Genomic DNA, 18,402 nt, shown 5'->3' with positions numbered 1-18,402 from the left:
CCTCTTGGTTGGGCCTTTTCTCATAGACTAATTGAAAATGACCTAAATATCTTTTTCTTATACTTCCAATTAAAAAACTCTAAATTTTGGCCCATGTTTTGCCATGACGTCCAAGCCATTTTATTAATAAATTAAGTAAATTATCTCAATTAGAGAGTATTATATATCAATTAGCTTTTAGAGTGTTGGATATCCTATTTGTTGGATCTATTGTCACGATGTATCATATAAATTAATGATCTTTTGATTCTAGAATTTGATTCTTGTCCAATATTAATTCCGATTCTGAGTCTTATACTACATTTGGTTCATTTTATAAAAATGATTATTCTCTTATTTATTTTATTATTTTCTTTGAAATTGTTTTGGCTGAGCTTCTAAGACAATTACTTTGTTATGACAACTACGTATTTGGACATATATCTTTGTCTTAAATATGTTAAAATCATTTTTAAAAAAGCTATGTAGATTTTATTTTTGTAGCATTTGTCCGTAAAAGTCTCTGTATGATGAGATCCTCCGCAAGTTGCGATGCAGGTTGAGTCGATAACATCGATATATCAACATCATGACAAACGTTGTTCTAGCTGTACTTTGGTTTAATATTTTTCAATTTTCAACTCAATTATTGATCTCTACTACTAGTGATCAACAAGGAATAAAGAAACATCACAGCATCATTTGTGATCTTGCATCGTGATGGTGCCAAAAGTGATGATTAATTACAAGTAATATAAGGTTCTGTTTGGAAGATGAATTGGGAATTTTTTTTTTTTTTTTTTTCTAAAAAAATTTATATTCCTTTGGGAATGCGGGGAAAACAACTATGCACCCCACTTGGACATGAAAATCTTGGAAATAATTTAATTACAAACTAAAAAAACGAACATTATTATCTAAAATATTTATAATTTTAAGTTCTGACAACTTTTAACAAACGCTGAAAACAGAAAGTTGGTGTGAGCATTTTATTTCATTTATTTCTTATGTGTTACCAAGAAACAAGGAGCCGGATCGCTGATCAAACCATAATCTTTAGTGCCAAAAACACAAGAAGCACTCTCCAAATACACCCCAAAGGCTATCTAAATTGGAGTTGGATACGATAAATATAATCCTCTAATCATATATTTCTCAATTATAAACTACCGGTACATATAGTTTTTTGCTATTATAGATTAGATAATAGTTTTAGAATTCAAAAACTTGACTAGACTCGAATATCCACTCGAGTCAAGTCAATGACTTGTGGATTGACCAGATATTCAATTTATAAATAATTTTAGCATTTTAAAATAAATAATAAAATTTATTTTAAAAAAAAAAAGTTAATACATATAAGAATATGTGAGTGTTGATACCACGACCTGGGTTTAAAGCACTCCTCCACTTATTAAAAAATAATTTAGTGCATTTTCAAGTTGACTCAATCGAGTTGATGATTTGACTCAATGATTTGTCAAGTTGCCCCCAACAAGCTGATGCCATCCGAGTTTGGAGGGCGAGTCACCTTGCAATCCATCCAAGTCGAGTCGACTCGTACGAGTTTTGAAGCATTATGGATTGGATTACAATATTAATTTCTCTTGGTCTATCCCCTCATTCATGAGGCATGTCAAGACTATATTTTAGAAATCAAGATTCTCTACTTCAAAAGTGAGCAATTGTTCCAATATCAAGAATGGCAAATCCACTTTTCTCTTCCGAAACCTTTGATTTTGGTGGAGCTCATCAAGGTGTTTGTGATCAACCTCTTCAAGGCTATGAGAGGGACAAAGGAAAACAAACCCAACTGTTTGGAATTGAAGATTGGGTTGATCTGGATTATCTCTATCCTGGATATGGTTTCTGTCAAGAGAACACTCCACCCAAAGAAATCCAATTATCCGACCATCAACAACAACAACAAACATTTTTGGATTTCAGGGTACTTGATGATTTTCAATTCGATGAATTTTCAAATATTCTCGATGAGAAGAATAAAAGATCGTATCGGAATCCGATCTCTTTGGTGTCTCTAGACCTTCTAAATAAGTATAAGAATGGGGTCAAGAGGATTAATTGGGAACAAGATCAGCACGGTACAACAACATGTCCTAACGTCGATACCCAAAGATTATCGACCGAAGAAGTCATGAGAGTCGCTGGAGCACGGTACATCCAATTCTCAAATGATGTCAACGTGCTTGGGAATCCATTTGGTTGTGATTTTTCAAGTCTCACCGATGAGGAATCAAAAGACGTAGAACTTGCTCACCTTCTTCTAGCCTCGGCCGAGAAAGTAAGCAACCAACAATTCGATCGAGCAATCAAATTGCTTGCACAATGCGATAACTTATCTTCGATCGATGGTAATCCTGTTCAAAGAATTGTCCACTACTTCATGGAAGGTCTTCGAGAAAGGATCAATCGAGAAACAGGAAGAATTCCTTTAAAGGGATTCCCCTTTACGGAACAAGGAAGACAAGAGATCGATGTCGAAGAGATCATGATGACTCCTACTTCGGCCTCTCTTACATGTCACAAATCACTTCCCTTCTCTCAAATTTATCAATTTTCAGGAGTCGAAGTCATCATAGAAAGTGTGGCCTCGGCGAAAAAGGTTCATTTAATCGATCTTGGAATCAGAAGTGGCATGCCATGGACAATCTTGATGCAAGCTTTTGCAGCAAGACATGATTGCCCAATTGAGCTTTTTAAAATAACTGCTATAGGAACAATTTTCCTACAAAAAAAGGTCAAGGAGACGGGTAAAAGGTTGATCGATTTTGCTAAAACCATGAATATACCATTTTTATTCAACGTAGTTATCGTATCGGACATGAAAGATCTCAAAGAAGAGTTATTTGAGATAGAGGACGATGAAGCAATCGCTGTTTACTCCCAATTGATACTGAGGACCATGCTTCATCAGCCCGATCGGTTAGAAACTCTAATGAGAGTACTAAGGTGAAGAAGCTAAACTTCAATCCATGTTCCTTCTAACTATCTCAATTGATTTTTTCTTAGTTTATTATTTATTGGAAGTATTCCTACATTTTCTTAAATTCGTTAATTTCTAATTTTATCTTTCTAAGTATTTTTTTTTTCTCAACATCATTTTATATTGCAACATCTCAATCCAATATAATCAAATCAAAGGAATTTTTTAAATCTCGAACAATATTTAATAACGATTGTCATGTACAATAGAGATGAGAGGAAAAAAACATAAATTTCCAAGAGTTCTATATTGGGATTCCCTAGGAATATCCTCCCATCTCAACCGTTCGTTAAATGCAAAATCTTGAATACTAATTAAGGTTAACATTTTCCTCATTTATTTATTTATTTATTTATTTTCGATGATTAGGGCCTCCAGCCCTATAAGCTTGAGTACTAGGTGCCTTTTAGAACACTATATCTCGTCCAAATCCTCCACATACATACAATACCCCACAAACCACACATATCAGGTAAGTCGTGATAAATCCCTGTGAGTGGCCAACGAGAGGGACTTGAGCTCAAGACGTCTCCCTTTTTGGAAGGAGGCCTTGGCCCTTACGTTCAACACTCGGTTCATTTTCCTCATTTCCTTGAACCTAGCATTAACATTATTTAATTAATCCTAATTGTTGATAATCTAAGTCTTACATATAAGTGATAATATATTCCATTGCAATGCTATAATGCACCTTATACAATGTATATATCTCTAATATCCCTTCTTAATACGTATGTATTCTCTATCATCAGGAATCTCAACCCATGTATAATGGTGGTCATCGAAGTCGAAGCAAACCATAACTCGCCATCCTTTGTGACTCGATTCACCGAAGCTCTATTCTTCTATAGTGCATATTTTGACTCCCTCGAAACTTGCATGGGTCAAAACAATCAAAATAGGATGATCATAGAAGGGATATATTTAGGTCAAGGAATCAGAAACACCATCGCCATGGAGGGTGAAGAACGAAAGCTTCGAAATGTGGGAATCGATATATGGAGGGCGTTCTTCGCAAGGTTTGGGTTGGTGGAAACAGAATTGGGTCACCAATCCTTGTATCAAGCTAACTTGATCCTTAATCAGTTCGCGTGTGGGAATTTTTGTAACCTTGATATGAACGGCAAATGCCTAACTATAGGGTGGAAGGGGACTCCAATGCACTCAGTTTCAGCATGGAAGTTTCATTGAATTATGTTTAAAATTTTAAGACAAGTGTTTCTAACTATATTAGATTATTTGTTTTTCGATCGTGGTCATTCGTTGTGCCCATTCTTCCTATATTATTTGGATGGTCTAGATTAAAACATAGCAATTTATAGTATGCATGAACTATCAGCTTGCTTATATAGTGTGCTGAGTACAGAGGGGGGCTCTTTACAATCCACAACCAAGCACCTGAAAATGAAGTCTTGTGGATTAGATGGGCTTTTGGGCCCAAATCAAGAGATTTTGTTTTTTTTAAGGTTGAAAGTTGGGGTATTTTGGTCATTTTCTTCTGGTCTCTCAAGAATGCTGAGTAAGGTCAAGAAGAATGTTACATTTTTGAAAACGCAGGGTATCCCAAATAATCTAGAGGGTATGTCAAAATACATTTTTTTAGAGTCATGATCATATAACGACCCCAATCCCCCACTACAAAACAGTAGATCATTATTCTTTTTTTTTTTTAATTCAAATGATCTACGGTATGATTGGCAATGGGTCGGATAATACCCTTCTACCCGATTCATCCAACCTGAATAAATCAGATATGGGCAAGGTTTTCTTACCCAATTAAGAATTCAGGTAATATTACCTGATACCCAAGTTTTGTAAGTTCGAGTATGAATATACGTCATATCCGACCTAATTACCTGTTTACCTGACAACAAAAATATAATTTCATATTCTATATATAAATATATGTAAATAAATAGTTTTTTATTATGTAATTTTTATTGTTAAAATAAAAAAAATAAAATTAGATGAGAGGTAAAATTTTGGGTGATCCAAAAATCGATTAAGAAATTAGATATGATTATCCACTTAAAACTTGGGTAAAAATTTGAATTTTGATATTATGGTTGAGAAATCGGTATGGGTGTGTATGTTAGAATTCAGGTATTAGGTCAGTAAAAGTCTTACTCTACCTGTCGCCAACACTAATTTACAATTCTGTGATGGGGCCGTATGTCAGAGGGGCCCGTCAGAAAATCATTGTTTTTTTTTTGTTTTGTTGCATTTATTTAATAAAATATTGGATTGTCAATAAAAGGATCATTTCATCATTTCAATTACAGATATTCTACTGGGCTTGGTTTAGTCCCAAAGTGGTGTGATCAACCTTGGAAAGTCGACTAAAACCAAGCCCAAGCCCACTGCTTTTCATTTCCTTAGAGGTTGAATCTTATTTAAAAAATGGGTAGGCATGAGATAAACTCCTCATCTTTTAGTATATATAGTTATTTTTGCTATTATACATCAAAATATATAAGGTATTTTAGAAACACCTCTTTTAAAATTGGTGATATTAGGTTTACTTCCTTGCAAAATACAAGATGAGGTTTACCCTGTTGACTATAAGTCACAGTTGTTTTTTTTTGATGATTTAACAATGAAATTTTGTTATTTTCAAATTTTGATTTAGTAATTTAAGTATATAAAAAGCATTTTGAAAAAAAAAAATCAAAATTTCTCCGTTAAATCATCTAAAAAACACAATGTTGACTTATAGTCAAGGGGGTAAAACATAATATCATCAATTTTATAGGAGGTGTTTCTAAAATACCCAAATATATATAGGACAAGGTTGGATGATTCAGGAAGAAAGACTTGGGAAAGGAACATATTTTCCAAATCATTAAACACAAAATCGAAAGATTGAATTTAACCTCAAGATAAGTATTTCCAAGATGTGTGTTATAGGGTATATATAAATCCCGACAATTGGATTTCATCTTTTTAGTTTGAGTTGTGAATTTTTGACTCGAGTATTTTCACTCGGTCTGAAGTGGCAAGTGCACAAAATCTTTGATCGGTTTATTCAGTACTTGCCACGTCAGACCGAATTAGATGTGCTGCATGCAAAGCTTTCGTTTCACATGTGGTTATGATGGATGTTCTTGAATTCAGTTGATGATTGATAATCAGAAAAATATTGTTAAGTAGTTTACCTAAATTGTTGGTTCTAAATTAAAGTTCAAACTTCAAACAGAACCAACTAAAGGTTTTTTTGTGGGAAAGTGAATAAAAAACAAAAAAAAAAAACTAGGATTTCTGGTTTGAGGGAATTGAGAAATATGGGCTTGTAATATTTTTCTCGCTCGAGTTGAATCGAATGGACTTTTGCTTGGTGCATGATTAAAATTTGCTTGATGATATTTGGATGGTACAGGAAGAAGAAAAGTTGAAGCTAGCAGAGATTAGTGGACTTGATCAGAAGCAGATTAACAACTGGTTCATAAACCAGAGAAAGCGGCATTGGAAGCCATCTGAAGACATGCGCTTTTCACTCATTGACGGTGTCATTGGTGGTGTAAGTGGAGTGACCACCACGAATTTTTGCGGTGGAGGTACAACTACGACTAGGACAATGATTGGTGACGAACAACAATTCATCTTATATTTCATTTTTTTTTTTAAATTGTAATTACGCTAAATAAAAATGGATAAATAATCAAATATGGATATCCTAATCATGGGTAAAAAAAAGGGCTTTAGAGTTAGATAAAGATATGAAAATAGCTTCATCACACACACACTACACAACACCAACCCATTGCCCTAATTGACATCACACACACTACACACAACCCATTACCAGCCCTAATTGACATGTGTGAATTGTGAAAAGAGTCATGATACACATACGCGCACAGAACCATAGATCCTTTTCCTGGTGCAGAATGCGTATGTGACAGCATGTCCTTTTATCATTAGTCATTGTGAAATTATGGTATGGGAGGGATCATTTGAACGGTTGATGTGTAGGGTGATGAATGGTGCTCACTGCTCACTGCTTGTAAATGCTCTCCCCAGTGTTATTTAATTAAAGGAAAATGCAACATGTCATGCTCCTTCAAGCTGGGAGCACTTGAACTATTGGTCCACCAATGGATAGAATTAATTAGAAAAATCCTAAAACGAATGAGTAAAGGTACGCATTCAAATTTCTTACATTTGACCCAAAATTTATGGATCAGTGGACCATGGTTTTAAAACTCATTTTAATGTCTCATCCATGAATAAGATAGAGTCATCTCGAACGAGACATCCAATTTATTTGATTTATCTTGGAAGAGATTTAAAAAAATGCCTTAGAATCAGAATAAACCATGTCTTTGAGACAATTTATCAACTAGTCTTGTTGGTGGACGATACCGAGATGACTTATCCGAGTCATCTCGGATGAAATTTAAAACAATGCACCGACCTGAAGGGTAGTGAGTTCAACCAGCACCAATCCTCTGTTACAAACTCTTGGCTATTCATACTATAGCTTCATGTCATCATCATCATCATCATTATAGTCTTGTCCCAAAGGTTTGGAGTCATTAAACCAATTCTTTTTCTCCATTCAATTCAGCTCTTTTTTTTTGGTTACTGAAAATGTGTATTTGGTTATTTTAACACCAGTTTTGAAGTAGAATTATCCATCAACTTCAAGGTAGTTGACAACACTCCATAACAATTATCCATCTATAAAGATGTGACTCCAAGAGACGATAAACTTTGACGAAGTCAACTGTTATGGTTAGGGCTAGTTCAACAAAAGTCAATTGCAGTCCCAATTAGATTAGAAGAAATATTCAAGTTGACAGTAACAAAATTCATTTAGCCAATCACATATCTTTGGGGACAAGACTTCAAGGAGGGTGAGAAGACTAAAATAAGGATTCCAAAAGCACCCCTCACAAAGGATGATGGGATGCAACCCATTCCTCCAAGTATCTTCATTTTTATTATAGCTAGTGATTCAAAGACAGGTTTTTTTTTTTTTTTTTCCTTCCTTATCGAGGGTCAATCGGACCCTAGAGGGTGGCCCCAAGGAATTCATTGCTTCTGGGTTTCGAACACTTGACCTACCCATCTTGAGGAGCTTATCAAGGCACAGCTTGCCACCAGGAGAACCCCTTCGGGATAAGCTAATGATTCAAAGACAGCTTATTTCAACCAAATTATAGAGTATATATTCTAACATGGCAGGCACGTTATTACAAATAAAATTGTGGAAAGATGTTCAAATTACTCAATATCCTTTATTATAGCTAACTAAACAGAAAAAAGACATGATTCTAGCATCCACCGGTATGAATTCTGACCAAATGTGATTCAGAAATGACCTCCAATTAAAGTTTCTGAGCTAAGAAACAAAGCTAGCTACAATTAAAGGCTTACTTAACCAACGCCCAGCCAAAACTTGTAAAACGACATATTCACTTAAGATGTCCATTAGATCCAAGTAACCATTGAATCACAAGTTCATTTCCTTGAAAGTTTGTAAAGGAGTCAACTGAACGATCGAACAGATTGACCAAACATAGCATATAGCTACAACACATAGGGCCAGATGGTTCAACAGAATTGAATCAGCAGAAACAGAAATATGAAAACTTCTTTTTTTTTGAAAAGTAAAGAAATATGAAAACTTCTGCCACCATTTCCCTGATTTACAACAGATTATTGTGAATATGATCCAAATACATGTATTTAAAACTAATCCATGGTTGACATTATCCATATTCTGCACTACCCTCATTCATCGATCAACTTTCTCATTTCTAGGAACTCCAATAACATGTATTTAATTTAAGATCATATCCAAATTGTAAGAAAAGCAAAACAACCCAAACTACTAATATGTAGCCAATAATAGAATTGTAAACTATTGTTGCGTAGTATGCGAGTTTCTTGCCAAATCACAACATAAGAAACAAATAAAAACCAATGAGACTCAACCACGGAAACATTTAGAAATAACTAAATCACATTTAGAGACAGACAGACACAGTTCACCTCCAACTTAATGTTTAAAGACCATACACTAACATCAAAGTGAATAACTGAAAATAACATAAAAACAGAACCAAAGAGACAGAAAAAGACACAGACCTAACTTCTCCCAACACAGTTGAGATTATTCAAACTGAAACAAGTTTGCAGATGCCATAATTGGCTGTGATGGGCAGGGAAGCTGCCATGGTTTCATAAGAGGATCCGGTATTTCGGGGATGTCCATAGAGAACCCGCTAACCTCCTCGACGATATGAAGGACCGAGTTCAAAGATTGCAATCTATCGGTCAACTCCATCACCTGAGCCCTCAAAATGTTGTTCTCCAATTCGACTTGAGCATAGAGCTGTGTGTTGGCATTAACATGTTTCACAATCTCATTGTTTTCTTTTTCCAGTTGGGCTACTTGGTTTATAAGATCATCCAAGTGTTTTTGCTTCTTCATCCTTGATCGCCTCGCGGATTCTCGGTTCGAAAGCATTCTTTTCTTTTGCCTTTCGTCAGCCATCATGTATTGGGGGGTCTCCTCCAAAACCCAAGCTTTGGATTCAAGGGTGATTAAGCAGGAATTGAAGTTAAATTTTGTTCTTTTCTTTTGGGTATTATTTCAATTGAGAGTTTCTAGATTCAAGGGTGATCAAGCAGAGAGGGTTAGCTCAGGAGAACACATAAAACCAGTAGAGGAAAACAACTGAGAACGACTGGAGAAGACGAATACGACGCAGAAGAGACGTATAGTTCATAAAGACTAGAGATGGGTTTTCCACTGAATTAAACTTAGAACCATCGAAATCATCACCAAAACCTCCAATTCAAATCAACAGACTAAATCGAAAAAAATAAATTTCAGCAAAGGTCTTCAAGTAACAAATCAAATATAAAACCCTAGTTTCGTTTCAAATTTAACTATAAAACCCAGAAAGCTTTGTTGGATCTGAAAGGGAACCCAATCAAACTCCAATAAAACCCAAATTCTTCATTGGGTTTTGATATAAATAGTCAATCGTTCCTAAAAAATCAAAGAAACTCTAAAGATCAAACAAATCAACCAAAGAAATGTCTCAGAAAATCAGAAACCGAAACAAACCAGATACTTAGCTGATCGATCTCGTCCCAACACGAGAGCCCAAAAGCCGAAGAACCCAAGAAACAGAGAGCTTAAAAATGGAGGACGAACAGAAAACAAGACTGAATTTGGGCAGAATGAGTAAATTCAACGCAAGAGAAGAGAAGGTTTAGAAAGGTTGCGAAGTGGGATTTTATAGATGAAATTAGGTGGGTTTTTATTATACTTTATTAATTTTTTATAAATAAAAGGAATCTTCTTCGAATCTTCTGTAAAAAAAACCGATTTGTTAGGTAGGTTTCGGCAAGGAAATCGTGGCGGAATTCGACAACCCTAACCCAGCTGTTTATTAGCGGATGATTTAGAGAAGTCTATAACTTGTTAAATTATTTTTATTGATAACTTAGAAACCAATGTTGTGGCTGTAGTTTAGTGGTAAGAATTCCACGTTGTGGCCGTGGAGACCTGGGCTCGAATCCCAGCAGCCACATATTTTCAATTTTGTTTAAATCTATGAGCTTGGATGACCATGCTTTTTTCTTCTTTTTTTTTCACATATCTGATAGGGTGGGGGGCAAACAATACTTAACAGTACACTTTAACATTTTGAAGATTAATAATTTTGGGGAGAATTCAAAATATATATATATATATATATATATATATATATATATATATTATATATATATATTTTTGTTAGACATCGAAAAGAAAAATGATACTTAGGACATTTTCAATTATTTTATGAGAAAAGACTAAGGTGCTGTTTGTTAAACTGAAAAAAATAAGTGCTGAATAGCATTAAGCGCTGAAACTTATAAGCGCTGAATTTAAGTGTTGAAAAAGTTGTTTGTTTAAATGCTGAATCATGTTTGTTACACATTGCTGAAACTGATAAATTGTCTTTGTTACCCTTACAATCATATTATACATTGTTTACATGTTTCAAATGCTTATTTATTATCAAACACAATAAAATATATTATTTCTTATAAAATTAAAACACAATTTATTTTTAAATAATAAATAATACTCAAATAATAATCAATTTATAAATAATAATTTCTATTTATAAAAACCCACAAATTTCAAATTAAAAATAATAATGTCATACAAGCCACCAAAATTTGAAATCAACTTTAAAAGAACTTAATTTTGGATGAATAATTTTCGATGGAAATGAAGGATGTGTAATTATAAAAACACCCTATGAATTAATAAGGACAACCCACATTATAGCCATTTTTTGTTTTGTTTTATATGGGTTAAAGTTTTTGGAATGAGCAAATTTTTAGTGAGGATGGTCTATATGGTCTAGAGATCATCCTCACCAAAAATTAGTCTATTTTGAAACTTCTAACTCGTTAAAAATAGTTTTTTTTTTTTATTTTAAAAAGGGACAATTTACGGTTCTTGAACTTGTTTTGATAGGGTTAGAAGTTTCAAGATGTGCTGATTTTTTGTGAAGATGATCTCCTCATTGTAGAGATCATCCACACCAAAAATCAACTCATTCCAAAAATTTTAACCCATATAAGACAAAATAATTTAGTTATGGTGTGGGTTTATTAATTTGTGAGGTGTTTATATACTTACCATGGGATATAAGAGGTAATATCCTTTTAAGAATAAGGGCATACTTGTCCATGTTCAAAAAAACAAAGGGCATACTTGTCCGTGTTGAAAAAAGCGAAGTGCTTATCGCTTCAGCACTTTTTTTCAGCATCAAAATAGTGCTGAATTTTTTTCACTTATTTTCAGCAATAAGCACGAGTAAACAAACGCGCTATTTTGACAAAAGTGCTGAATTTAATTTTTTTCAGCAATAAGCACTGAAATATAGCGCAAACAAACACCACCTAAGTCAAGAGGCAATTTCATCTTCAAAAAATTTAAGGGGGCAAAAATTGGAGGGAGATTAGAGAGTGGGGGTAAATAAGACATGTAATTAATTGAAAATAAGGGGGATCTCAAAGTTCTCGGGGGGCAAATACCCCCACTGCCTCCTTACTAACTCCACCCGGGGTATCTGGGCATCATATGCATCCCATGAACTTGAAGACAACCATACAATTTGCTCTTCCTGAAATTTTTGACGATGATCTAAAAAAAAGCTGTACTTTTTTTCCTCGCATAAATTGAATTATGGAATTAAGGTAAATACATTTAATGTATTGCACTTAGAAGAAAACGACAATCCTTAATTTTTGTTTTTATTTTATTGTTTGGTCAGAACGGCAATCCTTAATGACACAACTATGCTTATAGTTGAGAGAAATTTGCTTAAATGATTTTCTTTCTTTTGTATAATTTCAGGAAAACTAACATATTTGTTGAAATTTTGTATAAGGTGTACATTGGGAAATTAGATTTTAGTTTTAGTATTCAATTAAAATTATGGTTAATCATTGGGGTTCTCGAGATATAATATTTTTTTAAATGATACATTACTTCACACCTAGTTTGAAAATCTCATATCTAGGTTTTGGTATTAATATGCGAATTTTGGCAATTGTTTTAGAGTAAATTGGCCATTGTCGAACAAATGCGCATATATGTGAGGGTTATTTCTTCAATATTATTGGCCGTATCACGTAACCATGGAAGCGTTGAATTTGATTTATCCTCACATGAGTGACCTAAACCTATGTTAATTACCTAATTCTTCTGTTCAAATTTGGGTTTAGGGTTTGCCACTCAAGAATGAACCCAGTTCATAGGGGCAGGTAGAGATCATTCGTTTATTGGCTCACTTTGGTTTCCTAAATTGGTTCACCAGCTTGGTTGGCTTGTGCATATGTCTAATTCAAGTATACAACTTATAAGTACAAGTACAATGTTAAAAAAAAAAAAACTCTAAGTTAAATAAAAATAAAATAATTCAAATCGTAAATATGAAGTAATTAAAAAAATATAATAATTGATTTGGTTTGCCGAACTTAATGTTTTGATTTGCTTAACCAAATATTTTGATTCGTCGTACCCCGCCAAAATTTCTTGGGTTCGTGGTTCGTTTGATTTTACAAATCAAGTACAAACCATACCATAAACTGATTCACTTTTTATCGTTCATGGTTCGGACTAGTAGCAACGAATTGGGTAATGTAGATCAAACTGTTAGCACTTGTGCTCAAAAATTATATTTTAAGATAGTCAATATAGATCCAAAACACATGCTTTGATCAATTATAGTTTAGGGGTTATTATTGCTTTTTTAAATGCTTGTTCTTGTGTCTAATCAGTACCTCTATGTTAATAGTCTACAACCTAAATAACTAAGATAGTGAGGAAGAAGGCCTTACTAAGCCTCACTCACCGTCAAAAAGACTTCGAGATGCGTAAACAAAGACTTGAGATTTGTTACAAATCTTGATGATTTATTATATGAATCTCGAGATTTTTTGACGATGGATGAGGCTTAACCAGGCTTTTTTTTTTTTTTTTTTTCTCACTATGGTTCGTTGGACTCTTTTACTATTTTCTCTTCCATGTACCATTGATTTTGCTAACAAGCCCAACATATTAATTGCAATTCCCAATCCTACCCCCATTATGCCATCATGTCTCTCGTGCTACAAACTCATGAAGACCAAGATTTATCATCCTAGAACTTGACTGCCATAATTTTGCATAAAATTTTCAAATTAAGTGATAAATTTATACCAAAAATCAAGATTGAAGAGGAACGTCTTTTTGGGTAAAGTTCTTTGACAAGATATTGAAGGCAATAAACTTAAAACAAGTGAGGAATTTTTCACCAAAATCCAAGGTGGAAGAGGAATGATTTTTTGGGTTTTTTTTATTTTTACGAAAGGTTTAAAGTGATGATATTTAAGTTATTTCCAGCTAGTCTCACATTGAAGACGAGAGTCAAGGTGGTGGTGTCATCATTTTGAAAATGCAGGGTTTTAAAAAAGAGAGCTATTATTTGCAAACCCCCCCCCAACTTTTACTTATTACACTCCAATTAAATAAAAGATGAGAATAAGTCAAAGTTGGGACGCCAATAATTATATATATTTTTGATTTTTGATTTTATATAAACCTAATCATAATTGTAAACAACTATTGACATTGTTCGAATGATTATAATATTTTGTAACGTTAAAAGTATAATTTAAATCAAACCTTCGTAATGTTTGAAGAGTGTTTTAATCTTTAATTGTGGTGTGATAAATAATTTAAAAAGTTGGGATGTAATAAGTAAAAGTTGGGGTACTAATAATAGTTCTCTAAAAAATAAAATAAAATCATCACCACCATCATAAAATATGTAAAGTCTAATAACCTAATCTTATCGGTCTACTCAATTTTGTCTCAAATCTTTCTTTGTCTTTTGACTTAAGAGTAAAGTCTACTCTATAACATTAAAAATTAAAAACTTAAAAAAAAAAAAAAGGGAAGAATAACAAATGTATAATGTTGAGCATCTCTCGCCCAAACACAAAATAAAAATAATAAGAATTTGGTCATTTAATCTCGAATACACAATTATATCGTCGTTGTTCTCAAGTCCAGGCTGAACAAATGTTCTTCGAGATTCACGTGGTGTGGAAATATTCCATCAAGAATTATTTTTTAACCAAATCCATTTTAAGATTGCTAAATAAGTGGAACACTGAATACCACGAAAGCACAAAATTACACTTGTGTTGACAACCAACTTGAACAAAAAATGAAATTTTATAATTTTCCTCCCATCTCATTAGTTCATGGATGAGTCGGATTTGTTGTCGATAAATGAGACGTAAGTAATTATATAAATAATAGACTGACGTGTGTCCTCGAGAAAGTAAGACTAGAGACACTTAGGGTGTGTTTGAAAACCGCAAGTTACGAGTGAATGTTGGCAACTCACGCAAGTTGCTCAACATTTAGCATTTGACCGTGTCAACCTATTATGGTTGCCAACCCCCAAACAACCCTCGTTTTGAGTATTTCAACATTCGTTGAATATGGTGAATGTCAACAACACTCAATAGTTTGTGTGTTAAACTCTGCAAAACCCAATTTTCTCGAAATCTTCTCACGTTCATGGTTTGTCTTGCCGTCGACGAGGAGTTGGTGATGATTTGGAATCCATGATTTTGATTTTATAAATGAAGAAAACGTCTTCCATAATTGCCGAGTAGGAGTTATAGAATTAGTCATTTGAAAATCAATAAAAAAAACTAATTGCTCATGTTTTTCTCTCTAACACCTTTTTCTTTATCCTCAGCCAAGAAATTCATTTTTTATTCTATTGAAAGGTCGCATGAAATTCATTTTCCTTCTTCTCTTAAAATCTTTTGCTTTATAATTTTTGATTTTTGATTTTTTTTTTAGCAATTTGAAAAAGAATGGTAGGGTAGAAGATGAGTTGTCACAACAACCAAACACAGAAGTTTTAATTGACTCTCACCTTCAACTTTCGAGAGAGTTGTATTCTTGGAAGTAAAACTTTCAAGATGAACTTTTATTTTCCAACCACACTCTTAATTATCTAGGAGTGAGTTCTCTATAGTACTTATTTTCAGTAGAATTGGGATAATCTGACTATCCTACATGACAAACTCAATTGACTACCTGACGTGACAAGTTAGAGAATCGTAGATTTGTGCTCCTTGAGATACACTTCCTCACAAAAAAGTGTATCTCGATGGAACCTTGTATCCCAAGGAGTGCAAATTTATGATTCCCTAACTCGTCATGTTAGGATAGTCGATTGATTTTGCCACGTGGGATAGTCAGAATATCATGACTCTTTTCAATAAATCATATAGTACTTTGTTGGACAATTAACAGGAACAAAATAGGAACGCCTAACTGTTTTAGATTCTGAGACTATCCATTTTCAAAGGGGTAAATTACATGCCCTAGGATTTTGCATAATTTCACATTAATCCTTTAATATTTTGACAATTACACATACCTCCACTTTCACATTTGGTGTTAAAACTCAGGTGTTATTTTATAATTTTACACTCTCATTTTATAGTTTTTTATTAAAATAAAAATAAATTATAACTATAAAATTGTTTTAATAACATTTTTAAAAAGGGTAAAATCATCTTTATAAAATGTAACAAATATTTCTTAATTGTTTGGTTGACGTCAAAGATGGAAAGGGTTAAATGAACTCATTAGATAATTATAAAGGAGGCAAATGCAATTGTCTAAACATGAGAGGGATGACATAGAATTATATCAAATCATAGGAGGTGAAAAGTGTCATTTACCTTTTTCAAATCCTTCCATCAATTCCAAGAGAATTAAAAAAAAAAGATTTTTAAATTTAATATATATATATATATATATATATATATATATATATAGGGTCCCGTTCGCCACCCTTAGTTTTACCACACACTTTAACAAACGCGTTTTGTCTTACATGGGTTAGAAGTTTCGGAATGAGCTGATTTTTGGTGAGGATGATCTCTATGGTGAGGAGATCATCCTCACCAAAAATCAGCTCATTCCAAAACTTCTAACCCCATCAAAATTGATTTACAGAAAATGGACGGTCCACGATTTTTCAACGTGTAAACATGGGGCTAAACATTTCGGAATGGGCTGATTTTTGGGGAGGATGATCTTCTAATCATAGAGATCATCCTCACGAAAAATCAACCCATTCCAAAACTTCTAACCCATGTAGGACAAAAAACATTTGTTAAAGTGTGTGGTAAAACTTAGGGTGCTGAACATTTCCCATATATATATATATATATATAGGGTCCCGTTCGCCACCCTTAGTTTTACCACACACTTTAACAAACGCGTTTTGTCTTACATGGGTTAGAAGTTTCGGAATGAGTTGATTTTTGGTGAGGATGATCTCTATGGTGAGGAGATCATCCTCACAAAAATCAGCTCATTCCAAAACTTCTAACCCCATCAAAATTGATTTACAAAAAATGGACGGTCCACGATTTTTCAACGTGTAAACATGGGACTAAACATTTCGGATATATATATGGGAAATGTTCAGCACCCTAAGTTTTACCACACACTTTAACAAACGTTTTTTGTCCTACATGGGTTAGAAGTTTTGGAATGAGTTGATTTTTGGTGAGGATGATCTCTATGATTAGAATATCATCCTCCCCAAAAATCAGCCCATTCCGAAATGTTTAGCCCCATGTTTACACGATGAAAAATCGTGGACCGTCCATTTTTTGTAAATCAATTTTGATGGGGTTAGAAGTTTTGGAATGAGCTGATTTTTGGTGAGGATGATCTCCTCACCATAAAGATCATCCTCACCAAAAATCAGCTCATTCCGAAACTTCTAACCCATGTAAGACAAAACGCGTTTGTTAAAGTGTGTGGTAAAACTAAGGGTGGCGAACGGGACCCTATATATATATATATATATGGGAAATGTTCAGCACCCTAAGTTTTACCACACACTTTAACAAACGTTTTTTGTCCCACATGGGTTAGAAGTTTTGGAATGGGCTGATTTTTGGTGAGGATGATTTCTATGATTAGAAGATCATCCTCCCCAAAAATCAGCCCATTCCGAAATGTTTAGCCACGTTGAAAAATCGTGGACCGTCCATTTTTTGTAAATCAATTTTGATGGGGTTAGAAGTTTTGGAATGAGCTGATTTTTGGTGAGGATGATCTCCTCACCATAGAGATCATCCTCACCAAAAATCAGCTCATTCTGAAATTTCTAACCCATGTAAGACAAAACGCGTTTGTTAAAGTGTGTGGCAAAACTAAGGGTGCCGAACGGGACCCTATATATATATATATGGGAAATGTTCAGCAACAAACATTTTGGCAAAACATTTTTCAAAACATGGGTTAGAAGTTTTGGAATGGGCTGATTTTTGGTGAGGATGATCTCCTCACCCATGTTTTGAAAAATGTTTTGCCAAAATATTTGTCAAAATGTTTGTTGCTGAACGGGACCCTATATATATATATATATATATATATATATATATATTATTTTTTTCCCGTAAAAATTAAAATAATGATTTTTCTGACACCCCACTTTACATATGCCCCCGTCACATAACCGTAGATCATTTGCATTGAGATACATATAACAATAAATCTTTTTCTTGTATATCCCAAGGTGAATGATCTACAGTCCTATGACGAGGGCACAAAGGGGGGGTGGGGTGGGTCTAGGTGAGAGTGGGGCGTCAGATTATCACGATTTAAAAAAATAAAAAAAAAATCTTATAATCATAATTTAAAAATAAAATATAAAAAATGAAGTTATGCCTTGAGATTTAGCCATTCAACTAACTATTATTCTGTTAAAAACAATTAGTAATATTAAGATCAGTATTTTTTTAGGAAAAAACTTAAAGTTTTCAGATATTAAGAATATCTGATCAAGCATAATTTTTCTCAA

General features: G+C 33.6%; 2 protein-coding genes and 1 non-coding gene across 3 annotated transcripts; 2 read left to right on the top strand and 1 right to left on the bottom strand.

Annotated features, from left to right (window-relative positions):
* The first annotated feature begins 1,681 nt into the window (after positions 1–1,681).
* On the top strand, positions 1,682–4,174 carry LOC147402524 (DELLA protein RGL1-like). Its single transcript, XM_086444497.1, has 2 exons — positions 1,682–2,949; positions 3,736–4,174. The coding sequence occupies exons 1-2, from the start codon at positions 1,682–1,684 to the stop codon at positions 4,172–4,174; spliced, it is 1,707 nt and encodes a 568-aa protein (XP_086300623.1).
* A 4,927-nt stretch (positions 4,175–9,101) lies between these two features.
* LOC147402523 (bZIP transcription factor 53-like) lies at positions 9,102–9,485 on the bottom strand. The gene has a single exon (XM_086444496.1). The coding sequence runs from the start codon at positions 9,483–9,485 to the stop codon at positions 9,102–9,104; it is 384 nt and encodes a 127-aa protein (XP_086300622.1).
* Positions 9,486–10,461: 976 nt separating this feature from the next.
* Positions 10,462–10,533, top strand: TRNAH-GUG (transfer RNA histidin (anticodon GUG)). The gene has a single exon. It is a non-coding gene; the product is annotated as a tRNA-His (tRNA).
* Positions 10,534–18,402: the final 7,869 nt, after the last annotated feature.

This window comes from Akebia trifoliata, chromosome 5 (assembly GCF_017979445.1).
Source record: "Akebia trifoliata isolate Shusen 1 chromosome 5, ASM1797944v1, whole genome shotgun sequence".
NCBI lineage: Eukaryota > Viridiplantae > Streptophyta > Magnoliopsida > Ranunculales > Lardizabalaceae > Akebia > Akebia trifoliata.
The sequence above is the reverse complement of the archived record's forward strand: the minus strand, read 5'-3'. Positions and strand labels throughout refer to the sequence as shown.